The sequence below is a fragment of the Pholis gunnellus genome (assembly GCF_910591455.1).
Source record: "Pholis gunnellus genome assembly, chromosome: 17".
In the NCBI taxonomy this organism is placed as follows: domain Eukaryota; kingdom Metazoa; phylum Chordata; class Actinopteri; order Perciformes; family Pholidae; genus Pholis; species Pholis gunnellus.
Window position 1 is genome coordinate 4,920,953 of NC_136544.1, and position 15,028 is coordinate 4,935,980.

Here is a 15,028-nt window from a genome sequence, read left to right on the forward strand (position 1 = left end):
GAACTATTCGGATAATTTATGGCAAAAATAGTAATGCATTCATCTTAAATGACTCTACTACAAGTAAAACTACTTGATGCAAAATCCTACTAAAGTAAAACTACAGAATGATCAGTGAAATGTAATTAAGAGCATCTAAACGTCGTTGCACAGGAATATCCCTCCTGTGACTGGGAGGTGGCCAGAGGAGTTACTGGAACTGAATGCTCATCTTGGTTTTTTTTTAACTGCTGGTTGTGTAAATAAGCAACTGTTTGCGAGCACATTCATCACATCAAATTAAAAAGGTGTTCGCTGATATGTCCATGTTGTCTTCACAACTTGTTTCCGCTGCCCCCAAGTGGGCAAAGATATAGTTGTGTAGGTTTGTGTTGAATATATATACTGTGTATATATATTGTTTTCTAAGTGATTGGAAACAGCCTTGTATGTTGTCTCTGCTCTGACTTTGGTACAAGAATACACAGTTTTAATTTGTACATGTCAAAAGAAGGGCTGACAGGGAAAATGAATCTGTCCGTAATGTTTCTCAGCGTGACTGAACTGTTCAATTCATCTTATTGTTGTACGTGTATTGAACTCATTTGAACAGATTCTTCAACCTAAGTTCAGTGAACTCACATTTGTTACGGCAGCAGAGGAATCAACGTTCTTAAGTTGAACCACATTGGTGTACAACGGTGTACAATTGAATAGTAAAAGATGATGGATGGATGTAAAAAAAAATATTTTAGAGACTTAATCCCATATTTAGTCATATTTATAATTTGTCAGAATACCAATAGATGCTTCCAATTCAGCTGCAACTTTACATCTGCATCATTTATCTCAGGCTGTACATAACCTGCACATAACACAGACTGCACAGTAACACAGAACGATTGTATTTTATACAACTCTCAGCCCAGGGATGACTCTCAATTTTGCCAATATCTTTGAAACATTTTTTGCTCTTCCTCTCCTCCTCCTCCTCCTCCTCCTCCTCCTCTTTCTCTTCGCAGACCATGCAAGCGGCGCGATGCCCGACAGATGAGCTGTCGCTGTCAAATTGTGCCGTGGTGAGCGAGAAGGATCTGCAGTCAGGACAGTGAGTTATCATTATCGCATATTCATCCATGCGTTTGTCAATACAGACCCACACACCCGGGCATCTCCCCGAGCATTTACTCATCCATCCACCCACCTTATCCCCTTATCCTTTGTCCAGAAGGTCACCGTCAATAATCTGACATGAGGCTGCAGGATTTACAGCGTGTGATCATCCGGATGATTTTGCTGGATATTGTAATAATGATAGCTAGAGGTGCAAGAATTAAATGTAAAGAGACACCATCTTTTCAACCTGATGATTACAAAAATGTAATGAATAAAAATGTAATAAATCGCAAACATTAAGGCCATTGAAGCTAACAGACAGAAATCAAGCATTTTCTGATCTGATCCCTGATCAGTGAGATCACATTATAAAGAGTTATTGCTAAAGCACATGAACGCATCATTTCCTGTGCATCCCTTGAGGGGGAGTAGGTAGTTTGAATCCACCGCCGGAATGGCGGACTCCGCCAGCAACAATAAAAAACACTATGTCGAGGGGCAGTTACAGAATATAAATACATGAAATCTCTGTTGCAGAAACATACATACCATCACTGTAGTTCAAATAGAAACTTTAAAAAGCACGATAGTATGGTTATTGGCATTGTCTGTAATTTTGTACGGTACTTAAACAGTTACCATTCGCTGCTATTTGGGGATACCAACATGTGAAATACCTCTGTGCAGCCTTCATGATAATCTCAGTTTTTCAAATAGGAAGTTATTTTAGTGTCCTTTCTGCATTGCCACCATCACAGTTGGCCCTCTAAATGAAGGGTTTTGCATGACAAACACTTCAGATGTCATCGTGTTTCTGCTGCACTTTATCTCTTTGTGTGTTGAAGCAAGAAAGGTCGCTAATAAAAGATAATGGGATTGAGCTGCTGACAAACAACAGAAGCGATGACACAGGCTCATTGCTGCAGCCAATGTGCATACATAGTGTTGCATAAGAATATAACAATAAAGAATAGTCATAGATACTATTGGTTAATATTTATTTGCACACAATAGTTTCCGTACGTATTATCATTTTAATAATCAGCAAACATTCCACTTGTTTTCAAGTGGGAGCCTCAAGATGAATGTGTTATCTGTGTCCTACATTTGTACTGCCATGGCAACTGCTGCCTTGTCTTTATCATCCATTGTCACTGTGCATGATGTTTTAAGATTAGAATAACTATATTTTTTCAGGTTTAACACTGTTGTCATTATTGTAAATGTCTGGTAATGAGTTAATGCAGATATTTAAAGTCAGCTGGCGAAATATTAAAGATGTTTCTCTCGTAGCCTAGCAACGAGGTAACGCTTTAAAATGAAGGTGTTAAATACCCACTGCAGTGATGTGATGCATTCCTTCAGTAGGCATCAACATTGAAAGGTGGTTTTACTCAAACTCTGACTCTTATCAAACTGTCTCGATGAGCCTTGTGTGAGAGGAAAGCAGTGGTATCCTAGCAACCATCGCAGATAAACCAATCGCAACTCGTCAATAATGCCTCTGTGAAATATAATGTAGCTAATTAAATAGTGGTGCATGGTCTCCACACACACTGATATGTTAGTGTTTTTCTTTCCTCACCTCCAGAGATGTCACCTAGAGCGCTGTAGAAAGATTGAATAAATGAATTAAAGCTGCACTAACCGATGTTTTTAATCACCATGTAACATGTAATGTGAAAGGAGTTATATTAGTCTATATTGACAAACTCCTAGAATGTTGTCATCCCAGTATATGCGATTCCTTCTCTATTTTGGATATTTGCCTTGGTTTTTAGGGGCATGAAGCTACCTGCTCAGCACCAGACAGACAATGATAGCAACTAGCTTCTGAATATAGTGGAGCATTTAGCAGCTAGAGAGGCTCATATTCCCCTCAAGAGTTTGTGCAGACCAAACCAGAGCAGGAAGAAGACTGGATAGTGGACTCATATTTGTCAAGTAGCCAGAAACAAAACTCTAAATGCAGGCTAATGTAGCATCATGTCTGCTGGATATATAAAAAGCAATTGTTTGCAAAGACGTAAACCATGTCATGCCCCCCCCCCCCCACCCCCCCCCAAAAAAAATCAGCTTACTCAGTAACGTTGATGTTAAAGCATAAAAATGGAGCGGAATAGAACATACTAGATAGTGAAAGGTCAAATAAGACACATTGAGGGATGAGGGAGCAGTGTTGCATTGCATATAGTAGTTAATAACAGTCCTGGGCAAGCCAAAATAATTCACTATGACACATGTAATAACCAGCGTCTGTCTGCCTCCTATCTCTGCAGACATGTGTCGGTGAAGACCACACCCAACCACAAGTTTGTGTTCACAGTGAAGACCCACCACACTGTGGCACCTGGAAGCATCGCCTTCAGCCTGCCACAGGTACAGACACACACATACACACACACACACAAGCAACTTGCGCACACTTTGTTAATTGGTCTACTGTTTGTCATCTTTCCTTATGTCCCTGTCTTTATCTCTCTTGTAGAGGAAGTGGGCCGGTCTCTCCATTGGCCAGGAAGTGGAAGGTATAACATTTTCTACTTGATTGCTGCAAAATGCTACGAACAGAACATATTAGCTCTTTTGCTGTAATTGACATTAGCTATGACATCAGCGACCTCCATAGTTACTCATTTCTGAAACAATGGGTCATTCATTTCTAACTAACAGTTAGTTTGTTCAGTCAGTCCAGTTCGCCGGCTGAAATGACAACTGTCACTGAATTATTTTATCAACTGTAGCTAGCTAGCTAATTAAGCTAATGTTAGCGCCATGAGATGGTTGCAAACATAAAGCTAGTGTCTGGCAGCCTTTTTGTTGTTTCCGGCTAACTTGTATTAAAACAAGAACCCCGTAAAGGGCTATTAAATATGCACTTGCGGCTAAATACAGCCAATGAAGACTAGGACTTTGATAGCATCCGGGATTACCTTCCACACAGCTGGGGAAATATTACCGCGAGTTGTGATTAGCGATATACTAAACCCTGTCTTTTAATAGCAAAATGCTAGGTAGCTAGTGTGGGCAGTAAGCTAGGTAGCTGGATATGCTAACATTTGCATTACATTAGTGCACTATTTAATCAATTCCTTACACATTTTTAGTTTTGAAAAGGCAAAAAAAGACCCATTTAATCCAATGTGTGCTAGTCTATTCAAAATGTTGTATTTATTTAAATGTTCAATTCATCTCTCCCCTCAGTGGCCAACTACAACTTTGACAAGTCCATGCAGTGCATTGGCGCCATGACAATCGAAATTGACTTCCTGCAGAAGAAGAGTACTGACTCCTCCCCCTACGACTCAGACAGGATGGCCGCCGAGTTTATCCAGCAGTTCAACAACCAGAGCTTCTCTGTTACCCAGCAGGTTCATATCCACAAACCTACAAAATATCTCTCCCTCACACACACACACATACACACACGCTTTGCTTTGTTCTTTGTTCTTTGTTGTTCGATGTTGCTCTGCAGGTTGTTTGATCATCCTCTTGCCTTTCTCTGTCTCTCAGCTAGTGTTTAGTTTCTGCGACAAGCTCTTTGGTTTGATGGTAAAAGATATCGAGGCCATGGATGCCAGCATCCTCAGAGGAGAACCAGCTTCTGGAAAGAAACAGAAGGTAACCGACCGGCATGCAGAACCTGGGGTTTATTTGATTTATCGTTAAAACCAGTAAAAGGAGCAGATCAAAGTGTCACCATTCACCAGCCTTTTTAAAATGGGGGACACTTGAACTTTAACAAGCCTATGTGTGGGGTTGCAGGGGACACGTCCCTGTCAATATTTAATACGTGTGCATTTTTGTGCCCCCCAGCCCCCAAAATGAAAAAGTTGAAAGTAGCAGAAGATTTTTATTTTGAAGAACCGCTAGAACTCGACTCATACAATGCCTCCGGTAAAGTGATGGTTGCAATCTGCCATAAAAATGTGCATACAAATTCAGCAGAATCCAGGAAATTAAGTATTTGGCGCTCAAAATGTCATGGAAGATGACCCCCCCATGTTCCCAAGTACTCATTGTAGCTCTGTTACTTGTTAACATACCCCTCAATAATTAAACTGCAGGTAATGCCTAAAGCTTGAAATTGAAACGCTTATGAGGAATGAAATGGTGCAGATATCAGCTGGAGTCGAGGGAATAGAAGCATTCCAGTGATTTATTGCCTTACACATTATTTAGCAATGCACATTAATATGGCAGCCCCTCAGGACAAGAAGCAGTCACAAGCAAAAGTGCACACATTCAGAGAAATTAGCTCCAGATTCAGAAATGCATCAAATACTACAACATATAAGAAGTGACAACTCAAACATCAGTAAAAAAAGGCATTTAGAATTGCAGAAAAATAGCTAAAACCAGAAATGTTACAAATAACACAGTAGGTCCTGGTGGTGCTTTCGCTCCTGTACATGTTTTTTATCCGAAGGGGCCATTCACATTCTACATGTATCATCATGGAGATGGAGGGCAGACGGACAAATCACCTCAGGTGTAGAAATGAATAGATGAGTCATTTGATGCTATCATGGCTAGCATGTGGCTAAATGAAGGAAAGCTAATGCATAAAGTCTATATACGCCACTTACCTGAAAGGAGACCGATTGCAGCTCTTGTTTTCTCCGACAGATCGACATCGGACTGATGGTGGGCAACAGTCAGGTGATCTTTGAGAAGGCCAATAGTTCATCCCTCACACTAGTTGGTAAGTTCCTTCTTTTACCAGAATGTGATTCACCTTCAGGATCCGGATTCTAGGGGACAATATGTCGCTAAATCAAAGCGGGAACTATTGCCAGAAGCTGTTTTTCTTAGCATTTTTTGTAAGATGAAGTTAAATATATTTCAATGTACATGGTAAACCCAGGGTGCTGCATAAACAATATGAGGGCCGTGGAGCCATCATGCAACAGTCCCTTATCTATTTTCTCCACAGGATGGCAGTAAGAACACCACAGTATTCTCTCGCTAAGGAAAAAAGGCCAAGAACGACTTACAAGCCAAACTTGACTTTTATTTTAAGGGTTTTTAATTCTCTATTAAGCTACAGAAATCCCATTTTCCTTCCCATCTGACAACATCCTGAAACTGGTTTTTAACAAATATCTTACTCTATCCTCATGGAGTCACTCGCTTTAAAAACATATATCTGTGAGTTGCTGGTCAAGTGGTTCCCTTTTGTCTTTTAACAGGTAAGGCAAAGACCAAGGAGGCCCGTCAGACGATCATCAACCCAGAGTGGAACTTTGAGAAGATGGGAATCGGCGGTCTGGACAAGGAATTCTCTGACATTTTCCGCAGGGCCTTTGCTTCCCGAGTCTTCCCTCCAGACATTGTGGAGCAGATGGGTGAGAAAGCCTCTCCACCTTCCCTCCGGTTGACTTTTCATATTTTTACCGTGCACGTCCACCATCCTTTTATTGACTTTTACGAGAAATTTGTCATGATGTCTCTTTTCTTCTCTGTATTTATGAGGTTTTAGCTTTCTCTGCCCTGATATGACATATAGTGTAATGCAGGAACTTTTATTTACTTGATTTGACTATAAATTCTTTTTTTTTTAACCAACAAGTGAACGTTAAGGACGGAGCTGGAGGGAGGCTGTTGATATTGCAAGACAAAAATGAGAAAAAGGAATATCCAAAATTTAAGTTGTAAATTTACGAGGAATTAACGTTCTCTGAGATGAATAAGCAGCTGGACTTTAAAGAGACATTGCCATGAATTGGACCTGTCCAGAAAAAAAACATCATTGGCCACTGCGTTTCTTTTACTGGTAAATTAAAATTTCATATATTGATTTGTAGATTTTTTTTTGTTGATTAGCCACTTGGAACTCAGGGAATATTCATGTTTTGTCCTCATACATTTGTGAATTTATTCTCTAAATTAACCACTCTAATCTCAGGGAATATCAATGTTCTTTTTCTAAATTTACGACCTAATATTAACCCCCTCCCCAGGCTACATTTTTTGTTTCTTACTTATAACGGCCCCAATATGTCGTCATAGAAACTTATTATAGTAAAGTAATATATTTAAATTTGTCTTTTTTTTCATTTGGTTTTCATAACCAAACAGTTATTTTGTATACTGCATATTTCTAGCAGTAGCAACATCTAATATACAGTAATACAATGGAGGAAACAGGGTTAGTCAACACAGCGGCTTCTTTCCCCTCACACACACACACAGAGAGAGAGACACACAGACAGCAGCATACTATTCCTTGGTTTTATGATTCATTTTATTAATCTGCTTTCTTCTTACATTCATAAATCTTTATCCTCTCCTCTCCTTGCTTTTTCCTCTGGCGTCTTGTATTTCTTACATGTCTCCTTTCTGATTCTCCTTGCACTTTTCTCTCCCCACCATCTCACTTTTTTATCCTTCTCCTCCCTCCCAGGGTGTAAGCACGTGAAGGGCATCATGCTGTTCGGGCCTCCTGGCTGTGGTAAAACACTGATGGCCAGGCAGATTGGCAAGATGCTCAACGCCCGCGAGCCGAAGGTCGTCAACGGCCCCGAGATCCTCAACAAGTACGTGGGAGAGTCTGAGGCCAACATCCGCAAGCTCTTCGCTGACGCAGAGGACGAGCAGAAGAGGGTGAGGAGGAGACTCTCAATGTGCTTTTTTAAAAAATGTTCAAGTAGAAAAACAAAACTGAACTAATCGTTTCTGAACTCGTCTCCAGCTGGGAGCCAACAGCGGCCTCCATATCATCATCTTTGATGAGCTGGATGCCATCTGCAAGCAGAGAGGCACGGGCGCCAGCAGCACGGGCGTGCACGACACCGTGGTCAACCAGCTGCTGTCCAAGATTGACGGCGTGGAGCAACTCAACAACATCCTGGTCATCGGTCAGTGGCATGAGCGGGAACTGATATATGACGATATAAATGCTGTTTTGCAGTTATTTTTTTTACTTAGATTTCAGTTACAAGTACCTTTATGTTTTGATTTGGTTGCGTGTGAAATGATACCAACATAATTGATTTGCCTACATGTTACTATTTGTGCCATTAAAGATCGGTTTCTCCTGTTACTGTATGCATCTGCAATGCCTTTCATACGGTAAATGTCAGACAGCATGGCTCACATACGTCTGCCTTCCCTCAATCTCTGCTGTTTTCTCTTTCCCTCCAGGTATGACCAACAGGCCTGACCTGATAGACGACGCCCTGATGAGGCCTGGCAGGTTTGAGGTCAAGATGGAAATCAGTGAGTGTTGCGGGATCCCTTTCTCTTTCTCTTTCTCTCTCTCTCTGTTTCTTATACAAACTACTCAGCTTGACCTTCTGGTTTAAGTTAGTGTCCCCTTATCCCTATTGAGGACCTCAAAATGATGGCCATTTTCCTCAGCACATTTCTAGTTTGCTTAATGTTGATGTGATAATTTTAGGGCGTGTCCATATGCGTGCAGAGCAGTGATTGGTCGAGGGGATTGTTTGCGCGTGTAGCGTAAATTGAGCCACAGAGACGCTTCAGAAAGGAGACGGCACACTAAAGACTCATTTACTGTGTCTATGTCATGCAGGTTTTGCCAGTGCCCCGCCCCTTTAGGACTCAGGTCTAGAGCCTATTATTATTAAGTGGACATGAACACAGATTATGAGCGATTCTTTCGCCCTGGTTCATCGAGGAGCACAGCTGACAAGAGTATTTTTTTTATATATTCAGTGATACTTTTGATTTTTCTGATAGCCTTTTTAAAATAATGTTCAGTTTAGTGGCTCCATAATAATCAAAACTATAACACGTTTGGTTGAATCATTTCCTGTACTGTATACCTCTACTTTTATGCATCCACACCACAGTATGTCTTTTTTTCCTCTGTTTATATGCTTTGGCAATAGAGTGGTGCCGGAATGAGTGCTAAAACCCCGGAATGAGTCAGCATTTTTTAATCTCAAAGTCGTCTCAAAGTCGTCTCGTCTCAAATTCAATGGGTTTTTTGTTAGATGCCTGAAATAAGGCCTGGGATTAACACAAGCTTCACATATTCAAACTCTTTTTTTCTATGATATAAAATACATCAATAAATACCCCTCTGGTGAACTTTGAAGCTTTTAAGTGTCTAAAATAACATGCGGCTAAACGGGACCAGAAAACGTCATCGCTGGCCTCGCTGTGTTTACTTGCGGTCCTGTGTCAGTGGTGTAGTTTGTTTATCTATGTTCACAGAGCTCATTTTCTGCAATAATTTATAAACGCAACGGAAAAATCCCACTCGCTTTTTGTCGACGGAACCAGGTCGGCCTAAAAAAATATGTCATCCCCACAGCACTCTATATGTTTTTTTAATCACATCATGGCAGCATGGAGTTGAAATTAAGTGAATAGAGACATTTTACTAGTTTTTCCTTTTACATTTATTCTTTGCCTCCTCTGCCCATTCCCATCCTCCCTCCCTTCCTTTCCTCACGTCTTCCATTCTGTCGCATAAACTCTACCCCATCTCTCTCTTCCAATGACCTCTCGACTCTTCTTTTCCGTTCCATTCCCGTGTCCATCTTGTCCTCACGCCCCTCCTCCTCCTCCTCCTCCTCATCCTCTCACCTCCAGGTCTGCCCGATGAGAAGGGGCGTGTCCAGATCCTGACCATCCACACCAACAAGATGCGAGGCTACAACCTGCTCGCCCCCGATGTCGACATCAAGGAGCTGGCGGCCGACACCAAGAACTACAGCGGTGCCGAGCTGGAGGGGCTGGTCAGGGCCGCTCAGTCCACGGCCATGAACCGACACATCAAGGTCACTCTGCACTTTCTAAGACTCAAAGCTTGCATTAGGGTTTGGTTTGGATGCCACTGCTTTGAGAAGTCAAGATTGAAATGTGAATTAAAATGCATAAAATCATGTTGAAAGTCAAAGTAAGTGTGGTGTAAAAGATGATATTGTAATAACAGCTGGCACAGCCAAATAGTGGTTAGCAGAAAGTAAACATGTTAGCTGGTAGAGTAGTATGCGAGCAGATTATCTTGCTAGTTTTTGTGACCCTCGCCTTTAAGGAGATTTTAATGCAATTGTATGTTCCTCTCCAGGCCACAGCTACAGTGGAAGTGGACATGGAGAAGGCAGAGAAGCTGCAGGTCACCAGAAGTGACTTCATGGGATCCCTCAACAACGACATCAAACCTGTATGTACCGGGTCGTTTTACAGTTCATGCCTCTGACTGTAGAATATGGTTTAATCCTGTATTGTGTAAAGGCAGAACGCAGTTCCTGACACTTCTTTATGTTTTCTACCCAGGCGTTTGGTACGAACCAGGAGGACTACTCTAACTACATCATGAACGGCATCATCAAATGGGGCGACCCGGTCACTCATGTCCTGGATGATGGAGAGTTGCTGGTGCAGCAGACCAAGAACAGTGATCGCACACCGCTGGTGGCTGTGCTGCTGGAGGGTAAGAAACCAGAAACACACTGAAAAGCAGAGCAAAACTACAATAAAACACACAGTTTTATGCACTATTATTCCAATTAAAGAGTTAAACCAATTTGTTTTGCCCAAATTGTTGATAATGTGCGACTTTGCACAAGATTGAATCCAATTTCCTGAGTTTCCGTGGCATTCCAGACCAGCGAGATCAATGCAAATATTTACACCATTCAAACGATTTATTTCAAGACGCCATATTTCCAATAAACGTGGCTATAGTGACTTCCGTTTTAGAGATTATGGGAAATGAGGAGTCACACACCTATCACAACATATCAGGCACAAGTCTCCTACAGCTTTCCAAATGAACATGGTTTGTACATGAATCATTCCAAAAGCTTGTCTCTGAGTCGGAAATGAAATCAAACACAGAAAGCAGCCGTCTACAGCTTTGCGAGCACGACGTTAGCACGACCCATAGAGTCACCATGTTTATGGGAAAAATACCCCATATTGAAATAAAGCAGTTTTAGTGGTAAAAAAAACATTATTTGCACTAAATGACTCAAACGACACCCACGGCTTTCACGCCACTGAGCTACACATACAAACACAAACAGATGCAGACAGTAAATTGCACCCCTCCTCCACTCTCGACACACACCAGGCCCACCCCACAGCGGAAAGACGGCCTTGGCAGCTCAGATTGCAGAGGACTCGGAGTTCCCCTTCATTAAGATCTGCTCTCCAGAGAAGATGATTGGACACTCGGAGATCTCCAAGTGCCAGGCGATCAAAAAGGTAAGCACTGCAGTGTGTTTTAACCTCCGTAGTATGTCAGCAAACAATGAGACATTTGCATTTAGACAATAGATTCTGGGACTATTCTCCCTGCCTGTCTTTCCTTTGTCCCTTTCCTCACTCCTTTGTCCCTCCCTCACTACTGTTTCAGGTCTTCGATGATGCTTATAAGTCGCAGCTCAGCTGCGTGGTGGTGGATGACATTGAGCGTCTGCTGGACTACGTCCCCATCGGGCCTCGTTTCTCCAACCTGGTGCTTCAGGCTCTGCTGGTGCTGCTGAAGAAAGCTCCGCCAAAGGTCAGAGTTCATCTGACACCCGTATACATATTGTTACTAATACTATATGTGCACCATACAGCAGAGGTTCTTGACCTTTTGTAGCTTATTGCCCACTTCTGATTGATAAATAAAAAACAGAGGACACCCTTAAATAGATGAGAAAAAAAACCCTGACATGACAAAACAAAGGAGAATAACTAAACTGGGCTGTAAACATGTGTTATGCTGCTGCTGACGGTGGTAGAACACATTTTTCTCTACCCGATGAGCTCAAACGTAGATGGTCATTGAAATCATTCTTTTTAATTTCACGTTTTTTATTCAGGTGAATTATTTTGCATAGTTAGATGTAACAATAACTAGCTTTGTATATTACCAAAATTATAAACCGTTTGACAGTACAGCTACGGCCCACTAGATGGTGCTCCGGTTCAGAATAGCTGCCACAAAGTACATATTGTCAACAAATCAACACAGAAAGACCTAAACCAACAATCTTCTTCTTCCTCTGTGCCTTAAAGCTCCATCGTCAGTCATTGAGCCACATTATTTTACTCAATCTCACAAACACTGTTGTTTTGGGTCTTTTCATTGGATTTCTTCACAATAAGAACGATATAGAATAATCACCAAATTATAATAACTTTTGTTAAACTTTTTTTTGTAGAGAGTTACATGAGAAGATCGATACCACTCTCGTGTCTGTACGGATGATGAGGATAAAAAGGCAGAAGCCGATTAGCTTTGCTTAGCATGAAGACTGGAAACAAAGGGAAACGGCAAGATTTGTTCAATCTCTACAAAAAATGTAAACGTGTACAAACGACACATTGTAGTTTTGGGGAGGTTATGTGCCGAACTATTTTTATTGGCATGGCGCACCAGCCCGGCTAGACGTTTCCAGTCTTTATGCTAAGCTAGGCTAAGTGGCTGCTGGCTTTAGCTTCATATTTAAAGGACAGATATGAGAGTGGATCTTTTCATGACAATAAAGCAAAAAAAAGCATGTTTCCCAAAGTGTTGACTATTCCTTTAAGAGGACAGCAGTATATTATATAATTGCTTTACTGCATCAACACATAATTAAATTTAGCTGGAGCCCTAGATACATGTTGTTTTTAATTAGATCAACTAAAAGCTGGAACAGTATATTTGTTTATCTCAGAATTACCCAACCATAACCCGAATAAATGCTGAAATGAAAATCTACCCAGCGCCTGTGGTTATAGCTGTCACCAAGGGACAAAACAAAGCGTTTACTCCTCCCTGCAGGGCCGGAAGCTGCTCATCATCGGCACCACCAGCAGGAAGGACGTGCTGCAGGAGATGGAGATGTTGGACGCCTTCAGCACCACCATCCATGTCCCCAACATCTCTACCGGGGAGCAACTCGTCGACGCTTTAGAGGTATGAACGAACGCACACACACAATCACGGGCGTTCTCTTTAATGTAGTCAACGCATTCGGTTGCTTGAAGGTGAAGATGCTCGTGATTGACCGTCCAATCATGCACACAATGTTTAGTGATTGGCCGGCTCTTTTTCTCGGGATTTACTCCTTTTTGCAATGCCAAGTTACTGGTTCCTTTTGGCTCATCTAACTGTGGTGCATTACCATCCCCCATTCTCAAGAGCACACGTTCACACACAGCCTTGGAAGAACCGACTCTGTGTCCTTTGTGTGGGAAAAAAAATACTTTCACTTAAGGTACTGAAAAAATACAAGTGGCTTAAACATAATTAAAGGGGCTAGTTTTCACCAGCCGATCCTTTTTTATTTTGCTTATCGGTTCGGAGGTTTTGAAGGCAGAATTGAATATCTCTTGTTGTCTCTGCAGCTGCTGGGGAGCTTCACAGATAAAGAGCGGGCCAGCATCGCACATCAGCTCAAAGGGAAGCGAGTGTGGATCGGCATCAAGAAGCTCCTCGTGCTCATCGAGATGTCCCTGCAGGTAAAGGACACTCACCGATGCAGAAAAGCTGTGATGTGTGAGGGGTTGGACAATAGAAAACTAAAGACAACAGGCCTCCATTCATCAAGACTATTCTCCGTTTTTGGATTCTTTGTTCACCTTGGAGTCATGCGAGAAAAAGTTTTTTTCAACATATCAAGGTTACTCGGGGTGAGTTAGTGATATACAATTGGTCATTTTGGGGTAAAAGTATTCCACTAAGAGAGAGCGAGGCTAGCCGTTTCCAGCTGTTTTTGACTTTATGCTAAGCTAAGCTAAGCGGCAGATTTATACCCACAGTCTACATCCGGTGAGTCAGACCAGGCTACTGTTGGTTGTTTGTATTGTCCAGACTCTTCAATCGCTCTCTCATTCTGCTTTCTTTCACTGTCTCCAGATGAGCGCGGATTACAGAGTGACCAAGTTCCTGTCTCTGCTCAGAGACGAGGGGGCGTGAGTACAACCACTCTGCAACAATCATTGCCATTGCTTACCAACAGCTTCCATCAACTTAAACCCTCTTATTTTATTCTCATCTCCATCCATTTTTATGTTTCTCCTTGTATCACCCTGTCCGCTTGTTCTCTTTAGACTATATATATTGTTATTTCTATAAACACCATTGACAGAATGTACTTTGAACACGGCTCACTAATGCCACACATAAGTACACTTATTAATGAAGACAAGAAATCTTGTATTTCCACACTGCACACAGAGAAGTACAAACATGGCAGAAAAGGGCTAACAATCAGTCACCAACTACTGACCTTAACAGCTTTATTTTTGCAATCACCAGGTTGAACGATGGCGATCAAATCCGAATTTAAAGCTGTTGGTCGCTCTCGCTGTGCACTGGTAAGGCCATCAGCCTCGTAGCTTGTCAGTTAGCCGTTAGCTTAGCATTTACTTTGTTTTCTTTTCTTTCTGCTTTAGAAATTTGATTGCAGTAGCAGCTTCAGGTAACTGTTTAAATGGTGTTTGACTGGGTTGGGAGATTGGGAGTTTTCTTCGCCAAATAAATTGGCAGAATTTCTCTCTTAGTCTTATATTTAACATTTATACCTGCTGTACACCATTTAGCCACATGAGACAGCCTGAATGTTTGTATTGCTCTGATCATTTGTTAACTTAAATGATTGAGTGACATAGCATGTTGACTCCGTGGTCTCATTTAAAAAGAACACAACACGTGTACATGTTTTCAATCATGTCGCAACAGTTGTTACTGTGGCCACAAGTGACATTAACATGATTATAGTAAATTCTAAGAGAGAAGAGTAAGCAAATTAACTCAGTAGTATCAGTTCCAAAGCAATATCAATGTAACGTTAGCTTACATTAGCTAACGTTAGCCATTACAGCTACTGGTCATATATCCGACTGAGAAAAGGTTGTATCAGTAAAACCACTGGGCGTATTTGGCAGAGAACCACTAGTTTTTATTTCTTACTAGTATGTTCTCCAGCTAAATAGTCTCGCTTGTCTTTAACCAGCTCTTTGCCCCTCCATCCTC

At 41.6% G+C, this 15,028-nt stretch overlaps 1 protein-coding gene across 1 annotated transcript; it reads left to right on the top strand.

Annotated features, from left to right (window-relative positions):
• Positions 1-1,004: 1,004 nt before the first annotated feature.
• Positions 1,005-14,342, top strand: nsfa (N-ethylmaleimide-sensitive factor a; the record flags this gene model as incomplete). Its single annotated transcript, XM_079177945.1, has 19 exons — positions 1,005-1,087; positions 3,375-3,474; positions 3,584-3,623; positions 4,300-4,466; positions 4,609-4,716; positions 5,725-5,800; positions 6,288-6,443; positions 7,502-7,701; positions 7,790-7,955; positions 8,242-8,316; positions 9,661-9,848; positions 10,139-10,234; positions 10,348-10,504; positions 11,147-11,280; positions 11,432-11,578; positions 12,833-12,967; positions 13,399-13,512; positions 13,910-13,965; positions 14,312-14,342. 19 exons carry the CDS (start codon positions 1,005-1,007, stop codon positions 14,340-14,342), a joined length of 2,229 nt encoding a protein of 742 aa, XP_079034071.1.
• Positions 14,343-15,028: the final 686 nt, after the last annotated feature.